This window comes from Stegastes partitus, unplaced genomic scaffold, assembly GCF_000690725.1.
Source record: "Stegastes partitus isolate 25-593 unplaced genomic scaffold, Stegastes_partitus-1.0.2 Scaffold1131, whole genome shotgun sequence".
Lineage (NCBI taxonomy): Eukaryota > Metazoa > Chordata > Actinopteri > Pomacentridae > Stegastes > Stegastes partitus.
In genome coordinates, this window is record NW_007578862.1 from 127623 (window position 1) to 148946 (window position 21324).

The window sequence follows — 21324 nt, forward strand, 5'->3', positions numbered from 1 at the left end:
CCACACACATTTTTGTTCAATCTGGACGTGCAAGCAGGCAGTTGGGAATTTGGAGATATGCTGGAACTTAGATTTGCATTGTTCCATTTGGGCATTTTGTTCTATGTCTCTGCTTCTCCCCTGCTTCCCCTTTTCTTGATGAGGTTTTTTTTTGTGTGTGTTCTAGGACAAGCAGGGAATCCCATGGTGGTTGGGTCTGAGCTATAAAGGCATCTTTCAGTATGACCACCAGGATAAAGTCAAACCCAGGAAGGTGAGATGACGCTTCCTGTGATCTCTACACACCTCAAGCTAGACTGTTGCCTGCGCAGCCTTCAGTTCCTCTTTCAAAGATCATTCAATAAATCAATAAAACATTATTTAGTATCATTTACAGCGGCAGAAGATTGATATGTACCAGAGCCTTATTAGCACACTATTCAGATTTTTTCCAAAATGTATGACTTCTACGAGGATATCTTTTCCTTTCTGGCACCCATTTTTTTCACCACAAGAAGTATGTGTGGTTAATATAAATAATGTGCGGCTTTAAAAAGAAACTTATTCTCACAATCTTTCTGTCTGTGTTCATGGTCCCTATTGTCCACTTTTCCATTCAGCGAGTCAGGATATTGTGTTTGCGAAGAGTATTAACAATGTTGTACAATTATTACTGTCTGGAGACGTTCAGTCTTGGAATGTTTTGCATCCTATCCGGCATTTATTTCTGCCTGTCTGTGAAAGCGTCCTCCTCCCAGCCAGTTCACTCAGCGGGTTATCTGTGAAAGTCTTTCGTACCTCACCTCTGACTCCCAGTCATGTTTAGGGCCTTGATCTCTGGCACTGAGCCTCGTCTCACAGGGTGTTAATGGTGTTAACAGCATCCCCGCATACTGTCTGACCTCTGAGACACTCACACATACGTGCACTTAACCGTTCCTCATAAACACATGCGCACGGTAACAAATGCACACACTGCTCACACACAGGAACTGGACTGAACAGTGCAGTCACCATCCTGATGAATACTTCCTGTCCACCAAATGTTTTCCTGTTTGCCACTAACATTCATGCGTGTGTGTGTCTGTGCTTCTTGATTAGTGCATTCCAGCCTAAAAGTCTCACCACTAAGCCCTATTCCTGCCTCATTCAAGTACTCTAAATCTTTTGGCTGGTTAAGTGTTAAATCACCATGGTGAGAGAAAAAAATGCAGTTCACTTATCTCACATAGAACTCAGACACGTAACTCCCAGAGCACACTGGGAAACCTGTTGGTCAAGCACAAGTACCTTTAATATGTGTGAAAGATAGTTTTAAATGAGGTAAATGCCACAAAAACAGAAGGAGAGAGAGGGAAGAAAGAGTTAATAGCTTTCCCATACAAGTGACTTATCAAGCATTCTGCTGCCATAGCAACACTTAGTGTGAGTCATTGGTCTGTTCAGCTTCAGTACTGACCCCTCACTTTCTTCTCTCTGCTCACTCTCTCTCTCTCTCGCCTTCTTTTCCCCTCACCCCAACACACACACATGCATTTCAGAAGCAGCGAGCGCTTAAGAAGCGTGACCCAAAAGAGATTTGCGGACTGCATGTCTTGTTAATGCAGCATCACAAGTCCAACTAAACCTCAGTGAACACAGTGAAGGTTTGTTCTCTAATCAGACGGAGAGAAAAAAAAAAGGGTGGATGTTGCGTCTTCTCCAAACCTCAGCTCTGGAAAAGAGGGAGGCCACTAGAATATGTGCAGATGTTATGGTACTAATAAGTGTCATCGCTGTTTTAACTGGAGGAAGTGCAGATTTAGTGATCAGCCAGGCAGCCAACCGAGTTCAGGACCAGCAAACACTGACTCAGAGTGTAATCACTTCTTTCCCACTGTTCAAGTGTTCGGTGCTGTGACTCAGGGAGGTGGAAGTAGAACACTAATTATGAGACATTTTGGGCCAATTATCCTTTGTCTCAGTAAAATTGCTTTACGTTTTCAACACAAGTGTTTTTTATTCATTAATAACAGACTAAGTAAGTTATCATTGTGTAATAGGTGTGTGTGTGTGTACTGGAGGCTGTTGTGCTTAATTAGTCAGCCTTTTTACGAGGGGAGATCCCGTTGTTTCTAAGTGCAGACCGTCTACCACACCCTCCACGTTTATTCAGGGATGTTAAAATACTTACCCCTGTGCTCACCACACGCCACATGCAGACACAAACACAGTACACACAGGCCGGGGTTTACAACGGAACCACACACTGCTCTAATGCCTCATTAGTGTCTTCTGACTCGTTAAAGACAGAGATTATAGAGTTTATAAGTTGACTGACTTCCTTACTGACTGACTGAAGGCCAACCTGTCACCACTGTGATGAAGTCACGAGGAGCTTTTAGTCATACATGGCCAACTATGGTCTACATTAACGTAATTGCACATGCATTTCATTGCACTTTCTATATATTCTGATATTTTCTGTGGTGAAAGAGAGTACGCAACCCTTTAACTTTATCACCTCCTGTCTGCAAATAGCCACAGGCAGCCTGTTTACATTAGATTTTTCCTAAATGTCATCCCTTTAAACGCTACAGCCAAAACACAAACAGGAAGTGCCACCACAGTGCATGTGCATCTCTATGACAACTGGTGGATACAGCACTGCACGGTGGAGCCCCACCCACGGGTGAAACAATAGTATTCAGGACCCTCAGTTCCAGTACTAGAAAAGAATAATACCTGGCCTCAGTATAGCTGTATTGACCTAAGCTATTTAAACTTTCTATTCTTTGAGTAATCCCCCCCAAGAGTCCGCAACACCAAAGAAAGGCGCCAATCAGATCTGACCTTTTTCATCTGCAGTGGATGTGTGTTGAGTTGCACGGACGTTATTACAAGACAGACATGGGCCTGTGCACATGAGCACCCCGTTTGTCTGTGAATAATGACCAGTCACTTCCTGTGATTGCGTGTGTTTGTGCCATTGTGTGTGAGCGTTCTTACAGTCAAAAGAGAGAGGATTTATCGTGCATGCACACATACATGCTCGGCCCCCGCCCTAGTAACAGACGGACCCAAAGGCCTTTTACTGAGTTCCAAAGAAAGAAGCTGTCAGCGTGTTTTTATCAGACGTTCAAGCTAGTACAAATCTAAGACTACAAAGCTTTCATTAGCACAATAGGCTTATGTAACTGAAGCACTATTTTTTTTTTGAAATGGTACAGAATTACAATGTAAATGGCCAATTTTAAATGTCAGGGTGACTTTATTGCACTTCTTTGTAAATAGTGCGACCGCTATTAGCATTCTCCGAATATATTCCACAGCTGTTTGCGCACTCGTCTACGTGCAGCTTATCCTGAAACATCAAAGTCGACTTTCAGAATTGCAGCAGCTCTGCCCCTCTGATGGCGAGGACATCTTTAGTGGTCTCGTGCCTGTTACAAACACCTATCTTATCTTTACAGCTCTGGCCCATATGTAGCCAGCGCACACACACACACACACACACAACACACACACACTCACAAAGCCATTCACCCACATATCTACCCTTCCTGCTATATTTAGCACCATGGTACATTAGCACTTCACACTCCATTGAAAGTGTACGGTACAACAAGAGTTTTGATAAGACTGCTGATTTTCTCTCCCCGTGTTTATGCACGCACACACACAGTGCATAAATATGTACACTATCCTGTGTTTACTTTTTTTTTTTTTCATAATAATTCTCCTCCCCTTTCCTCTCTCTCATCCTTCTGTCCATTGTTTTCCCAAGCTGTTAAAATTCCTGGGCTGTGACCTGTTCCTCCCTTCACTCTCTTTCTCCTCTTTTTCCTCCCTTTCTCTGTCATAGCGGGGGCCTTCTACTTCTTTTCTGCTGTTTGCTGCTCCTTTGGTTTGCATGTGTGCGTTTGTATGTGCGTTCCAGCTGATAGATGCAGGCCATCTTGTGTTCTGAAATAGCCCACACTCTACGCTAACGAGAAACAGACTCCGTGAATGTCTGTGTGCGCGCCCAGAGAAGTCTGACTAAACAAAGCAAAGGGCGCTTCAATCGCCCAGGCCACGGAAAGCTTCTCTTCCCCCCTCTAACACCCCTCCCGACCCCTCGTTACACACACACCTCCCAACCGCAGCCCAGAGCAGAACGCATAGTCCCTGAGGGAGGGAGGAGGGGTCAGGAGGAGGGGAGGCATAAACGCCCCCTCTCTTCTCAACCCTCCCAGCGAAGCTCCAGGAGAGGAGGAAACTTAACTTTACACACTTTCTCTCCGCCAGCACATGCACATGCCTGCAGATGGTGAACACGCACCACCCTCAAAACGTTCTGGTCCCTCGCGCCTGGGAGGATTTAAGATACACACATGCTGCGGAGTACATCTTGAGGGAAACTTTCTTGCACAGCTGGCTTTGGCTTCTTTTATTGAGGAGCTGATGGTTCATAAAGGGGACGGAAAAAGGAAAAAAAAAAGGAAAGTCTAGCAGAGGAAAGGAAGCCTTCTCCCGCTCACGTTGTCTTTCTCAAAAGTGAGGTCATCCAGTGCCGGGATCCGCTGTGGACAGGACCGCCTGGTCTGGACCTGATCAAAGAGCTCCAGACGAGGTCCTCTTCTCCCCACCTCCTTCTGGCTTCCTAACTCCTCCTTTTCATCAGCTTCTTGGTTTTTTTTTTCCTGCCCCTCCTCCTCCTCCTCCTTATCCATTGCATTTTCTTTGAAAACAAATTGGAACATACAGTGAAGAGATGTGGCTGAAGGCTGTGCGGATTTAATGTGAAGCATGTTTTTCTGTGAGAAGTCCTGAAGAGTTTTCTGTTTCTCCTAAACTTCAGGTGTTCCAATGGCGTCAGTTGGAGAACCTCTACTTCAGAGAGAAGAAGTTCTCAGTGGAAGTTCATGACCCCAGGAGGTAAATTTATATCACAAACTGAAGCTCATGTGAACTTGCCACTGAGCTTTTCTTAAAACTGTTGTAATTTTCTTTGATTTAACAAAATGCTTGTCTCTTGAACAAGTCACTGGTTGGATGGTCGTTGTTTCATAGTAGTTTTACTTAAATGATTGTTTATTCTCACTATTGATTCCTGGCCTCGAGCTAGCATTTGGAAGTCACAGAGTTTTCCATCAGTTGTGGACACCTTCCAGTAGCTTGTACTGTGATTTACCTCTGTGGGATATGTGAATATGTTAAAGATATAAACTACATACTGTGTAGTGCAGGAAAGCTGAGATTTGAATCTAATTCAGTAATCGTTGCAGAATTTGTCTTGGCAACAGAGCAAGATATTGGGGATATCCTGGTGGAGCCTCGCACAGATTAATAGTCTGATTATTAACACACTTGCGCAGCCAAATGTACAAACACATGTGCTCTCGATCATACACACACACACATGCAAGAGCACACACACTCGGGGTAAACCCTTGATAGTTGACCACAGAAGGATAGATGGCTGTGCGATAGCTGTTTTGCGGAGGAAGTGACCTCTCTTGTGTTTATTTAACATGGCTATATATGTGGAGTGTTATTCTACAGACACAGGGAGGGAGGGAATGGGAGAAAAAGAGAAAGACAGGGTGAAACAGAGAGCAGTGATGTTTTCTTTAAAGGAAGCTGTCATTAGAGTGAGCTGGTCTGTTGCTCAGCTACAGATGTGTGTTTAAATAAGGATGAGTAAACAATGGGGAGCATCGTGTGTGGCTTTGCAAAAAGTATCTCCATCACCACTGTTCTCTCAGCTATTGATATAATTTTTTCCTCCTAGTAGCAGCACTGGAGTAGTCGGGCAGGACTGTTTGCAAAGTTGTAAATCTTTTGTATTCAGTGTATATAAGGAGGCCTTGTGTCCGCTCCTACTGTAGGGCGTCGGTAACAAGAAGGACGTTTGGTCACAGCGGCATTGCTGTGCATACCTGGTACGCTTGTCCTGCCCTCATCAAGTCCATCTGGGCCATGGCCATCAGCCAACACCAGTTCTACCTGGACCGCAAGCAGAGCAAGGTCAGTGTCTCCCACAAGGTATTAAGTCAAAGCATGTGACAGATCACAGACGTAATTAGGGATGTACCAAAGGTACTCCAAATTCCACCAGCATGGTCAGCAGGAGTGTTAATTAAAGAGCTTGAAGATGTTTGACAACCCTCTCTGTTCTTGTCTGTCCAGTCGAAGATCCATGCTGCGCGGAGCTTAAGTGAGATTGCTATCGATCTTACGGAAACGGGAACTTTGAAGACCTCCAAACTGGCCAACATGGGCAGCAAGGGCAAGATTATCAGTGGCAGCAGTGGCAGTCTGCTCTCCTCAGGTCAGTGCACGGCTAGCATGAGTGTGTTTCAGAGACCATGACAGCTAAGAAAGAAAAACAGGGAAGGGGAGAGATTGATACGCATGTGTGTTATACATGTTGTTGATGAGGAGTCGTGTTGACAACTGGACAGACAGAAACAGCTGCAACTGGAAAGAAACCACTGATTCTCTGCTGAATGTTCTCACGCGTACTGTACACACACCGCACCCAGTGTCTTTCAGTATGTATAGAACACCACTTCCCCCATCCATGTCACACAGCCTCGTCCTCCAGAGGCCCCTGCCTCCTCTAAATTTAGTGGGTGAGGGAATGAAAGGGGCAGCAGGTCAGTGTATAACTTTGCCTTGGCCTTTAAAACAATGCTTATCTGTGGTGAACAAGTAATAAGTGTGACAGGAAGATTTGTACATGAACCAAAATTAGAGTTGAGAGGGAAATGCCCTTTTAAATCCAGACAGCCATGTTGAATGTTTTCTGAGTTAGGAACGCAAGTGCAGCAATTAGGCTGGCGAGAAAAACGAGTAACGTAACCAAGTTAGCTACTGCTGCATTATTCACTTATAAAATTACACGAATTAGACTAAATTAGCATTGTTCAAGATTAAGAAGCAAGAATTTGTGTCTGTACATGACTATAAAGTTAGCTATTTAGAGGCTTTAACAGCTTACTGAATTACTGTTGTCAGGAAAGAACACTGTTCTCTTTCAGTAATAATGTCCAGCATGCACTCCTCATTTTTGTCTCTCTGTTGCATGTCTGAATTGGATTTGTTTCTTCCTTCTGTTTCACCTCCCCTGATCCCTCGCTTTCTGTATTCATTCTTTATCTTCCTTTCTCTGTCTGTCTGCTGTTCTCTAGTTCTGCCCCCACCTTATCATACAGAGCGTCTTTATCTTATCTGTCTCTGTGTTGTCACTTCTCTTTGTGGTCTTATGTCAGCATGTTGACTCCATGGTCCCCTGCTGACTGGAGGTCATCTCTGTCCAGCAATATAATCATCATCTCTATCTGACTGTGGCTGTCCAAATAGCAACATCTGGACTGTAGAGTTTCTGTAATCGAGATAAAATTCTTCACCAGATTTGTGCATTTGGTGTCGTAGAGTGGTTGTTTACACACCAAACCTCATGTATTTTATCTTTAAGAACAGTTTGGTCCCTGCTGAAGATTAGGTACCTGCAAATCTCTGAAAACTCTGAACTTCAGCATGATGTTTCGAGTAAAAATAGAAAGCAATTTTTGGTTTCTGTGTGGCTAAACATTTTCAGCAGCGGTTACTTTGTATTGTTTGTATGTTCGACCGCACAGCGAACCATGAAGGGTCACTGAGAGAGCTACAAAGACAAACAGAGTGTGTGTACGTAAGGGAGGGTATGCGCTGTTTTCAACACACCATATTACAAACAAGACTGGCACCATCTCAGGGCCTTGGAGATGTGCGTCACAGACTTTGTCCTAAACTGCCCCTTCCTTTAAACACTCACAAACTCAGTTTCCTTATCGAAACGTTCCATTCACTTCCCTGTAAACATCCTGTAAGACCAGCAGGTGCACGCATAATTTCTCCCGCCCCTCCACAATGCGCCTCAAAAGACCACTCATGACCTTACCTTATGTGTTGTCTGCAGGCTCTCAGGAATCGGACAGCTCCCAGACGGCTAAGAAGGACATGCTGGCAGCACTGAGGGCCAGGCAGGAAGCTCTGGAGGAAACACTAAGACAGAGACTAGAGGAACTCAAGAGCATCTGCATAAGAGAGGCGGTATGAGAAAACAGTGACAGAACTGGCAAATATTTTGAAAACTGATTCTTTCTTTCTCTAACTGTACTTCCCTGTCATATTTTCCAGGAGCTAACAGGAAAACTTCCAAAGGAATATCCTCTGGATCCTGGAGAGGAGCCACCCACAGTGAGACGGAAGATCGGTACCGCCTTCAAACTGGACGAGCAGAAAATTCTACCGAAAGGAGAGGTAAAGCCCCAACTCCCTACTCTCCTTACTGTCACAATCGCCAATCATCTGCACTCAGCACAGTCCTAATAAAAGCACAAGGTCTTTTAGTAGTTCTCGTGCTTATAGCAAATATATGGTTGGAGTATTTCAAATGCAGTGCTAATTAGGTGCTCTCAATCTAAATGTAATGTTAATGATCCATTTATGAGCATTACAGAGCATAAGTGGTGTTTAAAAGCCATATGTTGAACTGTAAAGATCAAGGGTTGTTGAGGATTTACTTCATTTAAAACTGCATACTTGACGCTCTCAGAATGGCACGGGTTGCTGATTCACATGACGATAGAGTAACTGATCCCTACTAGAATTATTCTTTAAGCAACAAAGGAAACTACAGAATGCTGAAAAGCCGCTATCTGAAACATCTTGGACCTTGTTAAAGTACTTGTACTCATTCTTTGTCTTGCTGTCTTTTTGAGCCGAGGGTAGATTTTCCAGAGGAGCCGAACTTCTAAATATAGTCTGGCAGCATTCTCGCCACAGGAAGTGGTGATAGTAGGATTGTGTGTGCGCCTGCGTTTGTGCAGGCATGTGTGTGTGTGGGTGGGTGTGTGTGTCGCTGAGGTTGTATGCTTTGAAAAGAATCCAGGGACACAATATCGCAGAAGTGCCTCGCAAGCAGAAAGATGTTACACTGAGCACCTTAAGCTCATACACACACAGAAACAGAAGCCGCTCTGTGAAGCAACTGTTAGTGAGAGGGATTCCTCAGAACTGAGGTAGTCCAATATGAAGTCAACCCAAGTGAATACATCATCGTTCTGTCTCTCTGGAGGCAAGTGAAATCATGTGTGTGCGCTCTCAGATGTTAGCGAAGTAATTACATGATAGCTGTGTACAGCGTGTGTCACAGGACAGCCATGAGTTTATGTCCTTGTCTGTAATTACATTCACAAGTTTGTGCCGTGCCGTTTGACTGTATACTACACTGGTTAATACAGAGAGCATACTCGGAATACATTTGTCGTTTGTCAGGCTGTGTTTTCCTTGGTCCACCTGATAGTCCCTGCTCCACAAATCCCAGGAGAGCTGTAGAGGAGGAGAGGATGGATTGATGGAGGGGTGTTATTATTGGGGGACAGGGTGTCTCAATAGAGAATATCCAGTGGTGAGAAAATGCGCGGCTGCAGCACAGATAAATGATTTCCGCAGTGTGTTTTCCCTGGCAAGGCTTACACCGTGTGTCTAACCAAATATGTTGCATGGGAGAGTTAGTCTGAATACGTGTCTGCAAACTGGGACTTGTTGTTTTTGGATTGTTCGTAGATTTCTGTTGCTAAATCTGAAAGCGGTTTCGGTAACTTCGTGTCTGTGTAACTCAACGTTTGCATTCACATTTGTGTACTTGCCAGGAAGAGGAGCTTGAGCGTTTGGAGCGGGAGTTTGCCATTCAGTCCCAGATTACAGAGGCAGCCAGGCGTCTTGCCAGCGATCCTCACGTGAGCAGCAAGAAGCTGAAGAAACAGAGGAAGACTTCTTATCTGAACGCACTGAAGAAGCTCCAGGAAATCGAGAACTCCATCAATGAGTACCGGGTCCGCTCTGGCAAGAAGCCTACACAGAGGGCGTCGCTTATCATAGAAGGTACCAATATCCAACTAGTCACTACAGGAAACACACGTACAAGCTTTGGAGTTTTGGAAAAGTACAATCTCTAACCTCTAACTTTTGTTTTTTCTGTCCTATAGAAGCTAATATGTGTTCTGAAGACAGCTCATTGTCTGATGCATTGGTTTTGGATGATGGTGAGTCTGTCCTTCACATTATTCCCAAAGATTCTAGCAACAGCCCTGTGATAGTTGATGTATGTATGACTAAATATGATCCATATGTAATTGTTCTAACTTTATCCAATCATCACTTCCTTTCAGATGACCCTCAAGTCACAGGTACCCCCACCTTCTCACCAGTAGCATCGCCTCACAAGGGCCTCCCTCCGCGACCTCCATCTCACAGTCGACCCCCTCCACCGCAGTCCCTGGATGGCCTGCGACACCTGCACTACACACGCTCCGACTACGATAAATCCCCCATCAAACCCAAGATGTGGAGTGAATCGTCACTGGATGAGCCTTATGAAAAAGTCAAGAAACGCTCTTCTCACTCCAGGTATGAGGGAGTTTATCCTGGACCTTTAGATTGGAACTTTGGCATTTTAATGTGCAAATGTGAGACTGCTCAGAATTCATTAAATCAGCTTGTGTGAATGGAGATAATACAATTTAGTAAGAATGCACCTCTGTCCAGTCACAGGCGTTTCCCTAGTTCTGGCAGTGCAGAAGCAGGGGGTAGTAACTCTCTGCAGAGCAGCCCCATCAGGAGCCTCCCTCACTGGAATTCTCAGTCCAGCATGCCGTCGACCCCGGACTTGAGGACCAGGACCCCACACTATGTACATTCCACCAGGTCAGTCAACTTCTTTTTATGTTATATTACTTAACTAAACAGCATATCCAACTATAAAAAATGTCTGAAAATGAAAAGTCTTAAAAACTTCAATATCTTGTCATAATGTGTTCCCCAACTTGAAAGGGGCCACAGGGCTTCCGTTCCTTAAGTTCTCCCATTCCGCTCTCTGGCTACTTTTTAAAATACATTTTCCTTTAAAAGAAACCATCTTGGTCTGTAGATTTCAACTTCAGGCCTGATAGTAACCTTTTTTGTCATCCGTCATCTCACAGGTCAGTGGACATCAGTCCCACACGTCTGCACAGTCTCTCTCAGCACTTTAGGAACCGCAGCTCCAGCCTTGAGTCTCAGGGCAAACTGCTTGTGTCCGATCCCGACGCACACCCGCACACCCTGGGCAGCCCTGACTTCTTCCTCGGCCCAGGACGCAGCTCCAATGGCTCTGACCCACTGGACGACTGCTCATCCTGCACCAGCCAAAGCAGCTCAGAGCATTACTACCCCTCTGGTGGACCCCCAGGCAGCAACCCAAACTACTCTACTCTGGGAGAGGATTCGCCCTCCAAAGCCAGGCAGAGGCAGAGGCAAAGGCACAGGTAACCACAGGGAAATGCAGTGAAATAGGCTTTCTGAACTTGAAGAAATAAACATTTCTGTGAGATTAAGACGTATGTTGTGCTTGGTTTTCTCTCCAGGTCTGCCGGTCATTTGGGTTCCTCTAACTCTGGCTCGATGCCAAACCTGGCAGCTAAGAACGGCTCTGGTGGAGGCACAGGTGGAGGCGGGGTGGGAGGGGGACACCATGGAGTGTACCTCCACAGCCAGAGCCAGCCCTCCTCCCAGTACCGGATCAAGGAGTACCCTCTGTACGTGGAGGGCAGCCCCAACCCGGTGGTGGTGCGCAGCCTGGAGAGCGATCAGGAGGGCCACTACAGCGTGAAGGCTCAGTTCAAGACCTCCAGCTCCTACACGGCCGGTGGACTGTACAAGGAGGCCTGGGGTGGAGAGGAGGGAGGAGAGGGAAGCGGCCGACTCACACCGTCGCGCTCTCAGATCGTACGGACTCCGTCATTGGGGCGAGAGGGTGGTGGAGGAGGGGGGAGGGCGGCGGTGTCTGAAGAGCTGCGGTGCTGGTACCAGAGGTCTTCAGGGAGCCTAAAGGAGAGGAGTCACTCACATTCAGGATCCACATCCTCCGAGACTGGGTCGCAGCAAGGCACTCTGGGACACGGTCGAGGGAGTAGAGTAGGAACACTCGTCAAAGGCTCACCAGGTAAGGCTTCTGATTTGTTCACATTATTAGTGTTTGTTCAGATACCAGTCGTACACTGTAACACATATTGTCTTTATTGTGAGGTAACTAATGTCCAGTGTAAAAGCCATGCCCCGTGTGAGGCTCGAACTCACGACCTTCAGATTATGAGACTGACGCGCTGCCAACTGCGCCAACGAGGCATATGTTTAGGGAAATTTGTGCAGTTTTAAACTCAGCAGTTGTAGTTTAGGGGTCTTCAAATGTTTATTTACGCAGATAGAGTGATACTTTAATAGATGTCGTGCCTCCGTGTTACTAGATTGTTAATGTGTAATAAGAATATCAACAGTAACTCAGTGATTCAACACATGTGGTTTTATGTATGCAACTAAACGTAACTTACGAATGTTTCACAAATTTTGAATTACTGAACAACAACATTTTGTGGGCTGCTTTTTAACCTCACAATGAAATCAAGCTCTGTCACTACAAACTGAAACATTATCCTCTCCCTGATCCTGTAGGCCCATCTGAAGTGTATTAATATATCTACATCAACATGTGGTTGACAAGTCTGTGGCCTTAAGAGATTAAAATACACATTTTATAGGAACAGTTGACGTGTAAAAAGGAAAACACATGCCCCGTGTGAGGCTCGAACTCACGACCTTCAGATTATGAGACTGACGCGCTGCCTACTGCGCCAACGAGGCCTGTTTTTCACACCCTGATGCGACTTTTTTTTTTTTTTTCCGTGACATGACCCACCCTGCAGCGAATGTTTGTCACACAACCTCCCCCCCCCACCCCCACATGTGAAACATAGTTGGAATTCCTCTGCCCCTCACCTCACTGTAGCCTCTGTTGTTTGTGTTGCTTCACTAACTGTCAGTTTTCCCTTTAGCTGCATCCCCCCACAGCCAGAGGAGTATGACGCCCTCCAGCGAACACGCAGCCACACCCACACCCCCCTGTAGCCCACAGCACATCCTCAACTGGCAGAGCGGGTAAGAGGCCCACCGACACAGCGGTCGAACGCGGCGCCCAGATGTTTGAAGTCGGATGTGAATTCGGGACAGACTGCATCTCGGCTTGTTTTTCTCCATCTTTTGTCCAAACCTCACTCTTAACACACTCACAAAGCTTTGACTGTCTTTTCTGCCTGTGTCGACTAACATTGTTTTTCACCATTAAACTAAAAGTGTGCGATTTTTAAGTTCACAACCACTTTTATACGTCAATCAAATCTGTCCTCTTGACTTTTTGTCTTTGTTTTTTTGTGCTTTTATTGTTTCACTCATCACGTTTTTGTTCCTTGTTTTTGTCTCTCTCACTCTCTCCAATTACCTTTTCCTCGTGGAAAAAAAAAAACTTATTACTTAATATTTGTCATTCCTCTCTTGTCTGTCTTTCTGTCTATACTAACCCTCCTTTCCTTATGTGTGTGTCCTCTCTCCTGGTTTAGAGGCACAGCAGACAGCTCTCCTACTGAGGACGTCTGTCAATCTCCCCCTCAGCCCAACTCTGACGCATAGAGGTATCGTCTGTGGTCTCGGCCTCCCCGTGGTCTAAACATAGAGAGTAGCGTTGGGAAAACACAGCAGCAGCATAAGCAGACTTTGCAATAAAACAACATTTATTATTATGTGACAACACGGCCAAATTTACTCAGGGTCAGACCTTTATTCATAGAAACATTTGTATCATCAGCTGTGAGGGGGTGACAATGGGGAGGGCTCATTTCTCATTTCTCGCTCTTTGTCGGTGGAGGTATGTGTGTCATGTACTCCTTCTCCGACTGCATCTCTATGTGATCTTTGCATGTGCTCTGCTGTGTTCTGACTGCGATGTTTCACTGTGGCTCACTTCCTACAGAATTTACTAATAAGAAATACTTCACCGTGTGCTGTAACGGAGCATTTTTAAAACACACAAAGAAGCTCAGTAGCAGATGAACAATGCAGCGTCTGAAATGCTTGATGAATTGGAAATACAACCTCGTCCTGCACTCAGTCTGATCTTGGTGTGTCTTCCTCTGCAGGTCTTTCAGTGACAGCTGTTTTCTCAGCAGCCCCCTGTGCTCAGAGCTGGCAGATGTGCAGTGGTACGGACAAGACAAGGCCAAACCTGGAACGCTGGTCTGAGACCTTCCTGTAGGGCCTAGACAAGTCTCATTGCCCTCTCCTACTGCCTCCCCACTGTCCCTCACTACTACCCATCAACAACCAACAACCTCATCCTTTAAACCCTACAAAAACCCTGCCCTGACCAGACTGGCGGACTGGACATGAGCCTCCTTCCTCCTTAAATCTCCACCACCTCTTTATTATGCCCTGGTTATCACAGCTCAGCTGGACAGGGACACACTCACTGGGCTCTGATAAGGGCTGATTTCACAGGACGGACTGAGAAGTGCCACCTCAGCTGTTGAACTGTTGCCCTACAGCACCACAGAGCCCTTTCTTTAACTCACTTTCTGCAGCACACGAGCAGCGGGGCAAGCGGAAGCAGGCGATGGGAAGAGAGAGCACAGAAGAATATCAAATATACAACTCAAACTTCAACAAAACCGGCCATTCCAGGATCTGTTTCATCTCATCTTTGCGCCCCGACCTTACTCACTCCAGTGCACTGCCACTCAATCAGAAGACACCTGCTGGATTTGAGCCACCAGCTGAAAACCAGTTTCAAGGCCCAAATGATCTGTGTTGCATTTCATTACTCACATTAATGTTGTCTTCTTTTTTTTTTCTTCTTTTCTTTATTTCACCCATTCATATTTATAAAAAAGAGAAAGTGACACTTTTCAAAAAGTCTAGACTAACACACATTCGGATGACAGATTTAACACATCGCAGTTTATTCCACAACCAAAGACAGCAGCCGGATCGACTGGTCACACCAGAATCTCTGAGCAGGTGACTGTATAAGAGTGAAGTCACGGTGACAACATCAGGACGGTTTCTGGGATTCTGTCTCAGATCTTGATGAGGACTATAGCAATAACAAACCTTGTACAAGTCTGTGAGCTGTTTGAATCAACAGAGTGAACTGAAGCAGGCGTTCTCTGCCTTGTGATGGTTGGAGCAAAGCATCATTAGTGCTTCATAGGGAGAGTTTGGAGTTGTGGTTATTGGATTTGGCATTAATCTATGCTTTCTTCAGTGACTTCATAATTTGTTTTATGTATTCGGTCATCTGTCCACAGCAGTTTGTCTGACCGCATGGTGAGTTGTGATCAGTACTGTAGCCAGAACATGGAGGGGTTCGGGCAGTCCGGGGTCATCTGAGGGTGCTGTGGCCGCATCAAGTCACGATTTACTGCAACTTTTTAAGTTTGGCTGCAGTTTTTAAATAGAAATATGATATTCAGATATGTTAATTTTATCCCCTACAAGTAAAAAAAAAAATAAAAGGCTGCCCCCATCAGTTAGTCGTTTGATACTGAGGCTCTCTTCTTCTCCTTTGGTCTCGGCTCTGTACCAGCTCTCAGTCCCTTTATAGCGCTGTGTTGTTTCATCTCTCTGTCCATCTCTTGAGTCTGACAAGAGCAGCCCGACTGAACTTACTTTTCCCAACATGTTGGTGCTTTTACATTTCTACTGTAATTTAGTACTGAAGCTTTTTCGAGCTACATACGCCTTCAAATCCACACCCCCGCAGTGTAAAGCCATTCTATAAAATAGCAGAAAAAAAACAGAAGACAGTCAGCAAGCGTTTGCTTAATTTGGCATCGGGTGAAATAGGATTTATTTAGATGTACTTTGTTCTGAAAGCACAACGTTAACGGTGTCTTTGAGGGCTGGAACTGCAGTTTGTGTATTCGCATATCAAAGTTCTTTTTATTCGTGTAGAAACATTGATGGATTTCAGGTGGATAATGATTAAAACCCCACTGTAAGGGCAGATGAGAGAGCTATAGCCAGAACTGAGGAAAACAAAACATTTTCTAACACGCCCTAATCAACAATCAGATATTCAGAACAGGGTTAGAAAAGCACACCTGGTTTTGTATGAAGGAATTAAAGCTGTTTGTTTTTAGCTATCATCGAACCAGTTTCCCCTCATCTTCCCTCGATCGATGTTTATCCTGCAGAATGATTTTCACCTTCATGTGGAGCGGAAATAAATTAATGTCACTAAAATGATCACAGATTGTAAATCTCATTGACGGAGAGAAGTGGACATCTTTTTAGTCGTATCGCACCGTTCCCACTGGACTGTGCTGCCCCGCATGGGAGGAACGGTATATATCTCACCCTGTCCTAAATAGTGTCGTGTTTCCTTCATGCGCCGTTGTTGTAATCCGCCACTTTTTCTGCACTAGAAGCTCCCGCTCCCTGCATGGTTGGTTCTTCAAGAGTTACTCATCCACGATTGGTCCAATTTAACAACCCAACACTGGAGCCAGCGACCACTGGTTCCCATGAATCTAGTGTATTGATCCTGCGTTTTCTCTCTGAAAATCTTTGCCCACCATTCGAAGACACGATCCCCGTGCATGCCGTGCAGATCCACTGACAAAACGAAGACCCCAAAGACAGCATCTCCTCAACATTAGCACGTTTTGCTCCATAGTGTCGACCCGCCCACCCACCAAAAAAAAAATAAAAAATGTCGCCCTTGTTATGATCTGTTATAATCTCTGATCTCTGAGCCCGTTGTGAAGAAGTGTGACATCGTTTCCCCCTCTGTAGTTCCAAACAACATATTTCCTGTTCTCCATGCAAACGTATGAGGTTTTTTTGTAATACTCCAAGAGAAATGAACTAACTATTTTATCAGTCTTTACCTGTATGTACGGAGGGGCACCGTTAGGTTTTGTGGGGTTTTTAACATTCACATTCATTGTTTTAACAATGTTCCATTTTATATGAACCAGTATTGTTTTTGTTTTTTTTAAGTTCTGACCTTGTAACAACCCTTTCAGGTGCTACAAAATGACCAGTTACTGCTTTGTCACGTAGGATCTAGACATTTCTTCATCATTACCAATAGATTCAATACCAGATGTGCAAAATGAAGCTTATTTTAACAGACAGTTTAATAGTAGAACACTTCCTCTACCAGACAATAGAGCATGTAACTCGATTTTATCAGTTCTGTTCAACTGTAACAATACATTAAAGGTGTTGTAGAAAAAAAAATGTGGAATTGATTTAAAAAAAACAAACACACAAAAAAAAGCAGAATTCCACAGTTAATTTATTCTTTTTTCTATTAAGAATTTGTATAGTAACTTTACATTTTTCAAAACCGTGTTGTTGGAAATTGATGATGAATTTTCAAGATGAGAAGCCGTGGTGGTTCTTGAGAGTAAGAAAAATAAATTATTGATGAATGTTCTCAAGATAATGTCTGCTTGTTGTTTTTTTTTTCCTCTTTCTTTTCCGTTGTTTTCATTGAGTCATTCCTGAGTGTCTCGTATCAAATCCTTCCCGGCTGTCGGGTTGAAAGGTCGCGGCATCAGTCGGGTTTATCAAAGGGAATCCCGACACGTAGTCACCACTTCCTCACACTCACTCTGTTGTCATCACATCCAGACCTCAGTCACTTCCCTCCGAGAGGATTTCCTGTGGAGTCGAAGGGAAGATACACTCCAAACATAAAAGATGTTACTCAGCAGACCACAAGATTAAACAAGTTCAATTAAACTGTCTTCACTGTGAATGCCAGCGTGTCCCACGGTTGGCTGCAAACTCGGCTCACGCTGAAAACTCCCTCTTTGTGTCAATGCTGGCAGGATATGCAGGCGTCTGAGCGAATAGATTGTAACATGTAGGCTCCTATTGTGAACACAGGCTACAAATACCCACACAGTAGTTGTGCTCCTCTCTGATGCTCCACCAAAAGAATCAGTTTCAGCGAGGACACCCAGCCTCATCATCCTGCTTTGTTCTAGTTCTGTGTCCATTTACGAATTAATCCCATGTTGCTCTTTGTACTTGGTGTGTTCCCATAGCAGCTCTCCCGACCAGGCAACAGCTGGAAGCTGTTAGCCAGACATGCCGTGAGAAAGTAGCTGCACTGTGATTTTTTTTTTTTTCTTTTTTCACTCATACAAGTCTGTTTGTGCATGTCAATGTGTGCGAGCCTGTGTGCTTGCTGCAGGAGTGGTGCATGACCTTGCTGCGTATTCTTAATGAAATCCTCCATCACTGAAATGCTCAAGAACACCACACCCTTCACCGTGTGTGCACTCCCATGTACTGCACATCTGTGAGGACTGGTTCGAGTTTCCAGTGATTAACTTCAGACTGGGTTTGGGATGAAGGTAAAGCTTAGCATAAGACGTCGACAATCCCAATTAGTTCGGTTAAATGGGAATAAGGATCAGTCAAAGATCTGAGGCGAGCTTTCTGAACAAAAACGTTTATTTAAGATTACAAGTGCTGCTGGATGTATTCTGTATGCAAGAAATTATAGTGTCTTTTCATTTGGAAAGTTGTTGTCCATTGTGTTGGTAGAGTTCACATCTGGAGAACAAAATTAAAAGAAAAAAAAAGGCATCCTCCAAATGTTCAGTGTAGGAGTGGATCTACTTATCAGAATGGACAACAGGAAAAAAAACTAACAATGCTGCCCTCTAGTGTCCATCACAGGAACAACATCTGAGAAAATGAAAACATATCTGTTTTAACATATAATACCCTAAAATTGCTAAATATCCTAATTTCTCAGAGCAATCTACATGAACATAGATTTACTATTGACTTCTAATGACAGTTTTTCATTTGATATCACCACTTTCAGCAAAATTATGAGCATGTAAACTTTATCAGCAGTTTTATAAGTCGTACTGGTCCTCTACGTCTATTTATTTGACATCAGTTTGTTTTGTAGCTTTCCCATTTGCTCATCCACTTCTCCATTATTTTAGCAAATGAGTTCACGAAAACCCCAAAAGAGAAGTGATACTGAGGTGGTTCTACTGAATCAGGTGACTTGATGTTTCCTCACATGTCCAAAACACTGTGTTGCGCAAAACCAACGAATCTGAGCAGAGATTTCAGCCGAGTTTCACAGATTGTGCTCCATATTTTCCAGCAGAGGCCCGTTGGTGTCTTCAGGATCCTGTCAAGAAACACACATGGAGGCCACGTCAGATCCAATAATCTACGATAATCCAGGCTGATTATTGTTCTTCCTCAAACTGGCTGCCCATGAAATGATTCAACATCCGTCAACGTCATCTCTCAGCTCACAGAGTTAAACTGTATTTCAGAAGCACACCAGCATTCTTTAGAACTGGAAATGAGTAAAGCAGCCAAGTTAATGATGAACAACATCTCTTGGTCTGTTCTATACATGTGTACCTGTGAGACGCGGCTGTAGGCCTGAACGTGGGGCGAACTGTAGCGACGCAGGCCTCTCCAGGACAGGAACGATATGTAGACGGACGCCAGAAAACACTGAACGGTGAATGTTATGGTGGTGGCCCTCGCAATGGATGAACCGACGCGCTGGAATACACAAAGTCGGTGTTTTAAGTTCACATATCTTGAGCAACACCTGAGTCAGCTGGGATAAACTCCAGCCCCCCCAACGACCCTACTGAGGGTTAAGCGGTGTGTAGATAATGGATGGATGGATGGAGATAATGGATATCTTGAGCAAAGATCCAGACAGAAAAGCTTTATAGGATCTGTGTAAATACAGATTCAAGCATATTTCACAGTTACCATCTGGAATGTGTTGAGTGCAACAGGGTGTCCAGATCTGATGCTGTTCACCAGCAGGGCAGAGAATCCAAACAGAAGACTGAAGAGGTTCAGAGCCATCAGAGTGATGATCTGGTTGGTGGAAACATAAAATGAAGCATCAGTCCATGAGTAAAAAAAAAAAAACAAGCATTACATGAGAAACTGTTATTACCTTCACTTTACTAGCTTTCCTCTGAACCTCCATCGCCAAACAGCCAGCAGCCAAATACTGTAACAGCAAAGACATGTATGATGTGTTATTTGTCTCTTTGTCAAAAAAAAAGAGAAAGAAATCCCAGAGCGCATATGAGCTGATCCAGATGTGGACTCACAAATATGCTTGACCATACTGGCATCATCATGGAGACAGAGCACTCGTAGCTCACACATGCGTGGCTGATTGTGCTCAGTATACAAGCTAAGGCGCTGAGGACTTGAATCACCTGAGGGGGGAGGAAACACACAGTACCAAGCAGGTGGAGGGGTTTAAATGGTTGAACATACAATAAAAAAATCAGTAGTTTGGACAGCCGCAAGAATCTTACCCCAGAGACTAAAAGTCTGGTGTTCACCACAGTCCCAAACCAGCTATGAATCCTGGCATTGCTCAGCTCCCCATCATTGGCAGCCTGGGTCCCTGGGCGGGTCGGGGGCGCCTCCTTAAAAAACACTTGGTACAGCCCTTCCTGAAACATGTTTTGCGTCATCTGTTGTGGAAGAAAAACTCGTTGGAAGACAGAATGGATGTTGAACGGTTTCCAAGCCATATGTTATTCCTGCGAGCAAATTATAACACACACGCCCTCGTTTTAATTCGGATTTCACATCTGATTTCAGTCTGTGGCCGCTCACCTTCCCCAGATGTTGTGAAGCTGATTCATCCAAAGGCCTTCATGTTAACAGAAAGTGCGTCTAACTGAAATGAGAAGCCGTTTTTCTCATTCCTGCTGCTACTCCTCAGTGTTGTTCAGTGGATCCACAGGCACAAAGTTCACTCGAGTTGGATGATAATGAAAATGGTTAAAGTTCACTCTTGAGAAAGTTATTCAGGGAGATTATTGGCCATGACTAAAGAGCTTATCAGTGTGTAGGCAGGGCTTTGCTGAAGCATCAGAGGACTGGTTTCACTTCGGAGAGACATTAAGATTGGACTTGGTCTCCTAATTCTATTAACTCCTCACAGATAACATTACACTTATTGTGCTTATTAGGGTCCGAGCACTCCGGTGCAAGGACCCTATTGAAACCCTTGTGATTCTTCTTCTTCTTATTATAGTTCAGCCGAATCAAACGCGTTTTTGAGGGCCTAAACGTACTCGAAAAGTCACCAAAATTGCCACGCACATCGGGACTGGCGGAAATCAGAAACTATCAAAGACGTGGACATGTCACGGCAAAAATGGCTCCACAGTGCCACCTTGAAAATTTCAATGGAGTCCTGTCCGAAGCACGTTTGCCATAGAGCTACGCAATTTCATAGGCATATAGAGCTGGTCGGCACGAACAAAAAACTCTCCCTGCTCCAAGCTGTAAAATGCAACATGGGTCAACTGCGCCCCCTACAATATTTCAACAGGGTCCCATCGAGGCTACGTTTCACCTCCACCTACGAACTTCACCACACATGTGTAACAACTCGTGCCGCACAAAAAAGTCCATTAGCAT

At 44.6% G+C, this 21324-nt stretch overlaps 2 protein-coding genes and 2 non-coding genes across 10 annotated transcripts in view; 1 reads left to right on the forward strand and 3 right to left on the reverse strand.

The window, feature by feature from the left end:
• Positions 1–17308, forward strand: part of frmd4a (FERM domain containing 4A) — a 64995-nt gene extending 47687 nt beyond the window's left edge. For 3 of the 7 annotated variants that reach the window (XM_008296484.1, XM_008296481.1, XM_008296487.1), the window contains exons 11-24: positions 167–253; positions 4802–4878; positions 5829–5970; positions 6133–6274; positions 7907–8040; positions 8128–8250; positions 9645–9876; positions 9981–10037; positions 10164–10401; positions 10540–10698; positions 10974–11297; positions 11397–11974; positions 12861–12963; positions 13998–17308. In XM_008296484.1, coding sequence (XP_008294706.1) covers positions 167–253; positions 4802–4878; positions 5829–5970; positions 6133–6274; positions 7907–8040; positions 8128–8250; positions 9645–9876; positions 9981–10037; positions 10164–10401; positions 10540–10698; positions 10974–11297; positions 11397–11974; positions 12861–12963; positions 13998–14100 — 2499 coding nt within the window. In that variant the 3' untranslated portion in view covers positions 14101–17308. Of the gene's footprint in view, positions 1–166; positions 254–4801; positions 4879–5828; positions 5971–6132; positions 6275–7906; positions 8041–8127; positions 8251–9644; positions 9877–9980; positions 10038–10163; positions 10402–10539; positions 10699–10973; positions 11298–11396; positions 11975–12860; positions 12964–13421; positions 13494–13997 lie in introns of all 7 variants that reach the window. The other 4 variants (XM_008296485.1, XM_008296488.1, XM_008296483.1 and 1 more) reach the window with 4 other exon arrangements.
• Positions 12084–12156, reverse strand: trnam-cau (transfer RNA methionine (anticodon CAU)). The gene has a single exon. It is a non-coding gene; the product is annotated as a tRNA-Met (tRNA).
• trnam-cau (transfer RNA methionine (anticodon CAU)) lies at positions 12597–12669 on the reverse strand. Its single transcript has one exon. It is a non-coding gene; the product is annotated as a tRNA-Met (tRNA).
• Positions 17309–18273: 965 nt separating the features above from the next.
• On the reverse strand, positions 18274–20597 carry tmem253 (transmembrane protein 253). Its single transcript, XM_008296489.1, has 7 exons — positions 20512–20597; positions 20205–20366; positions 19992–20102; positions 19832–19888; positions 19639–19749; positions 19273–19419; positions 18274–19030 (listed from the first exon to the last, which is right to left on the reverse strand). The coding sequence occupies exons 2-7, from the start codon at positions 20364–20366 to the stop codon at positions 18977–18979; spliced, it is 642 nt and encodes a 213-aa protein (XP_008294711.1). The 5' UTR covers positions 20512–20597; the 3' UTR covers positions 18274–18976.
• Positions 20598–21324: the final 727 nt, after the last annotated feature.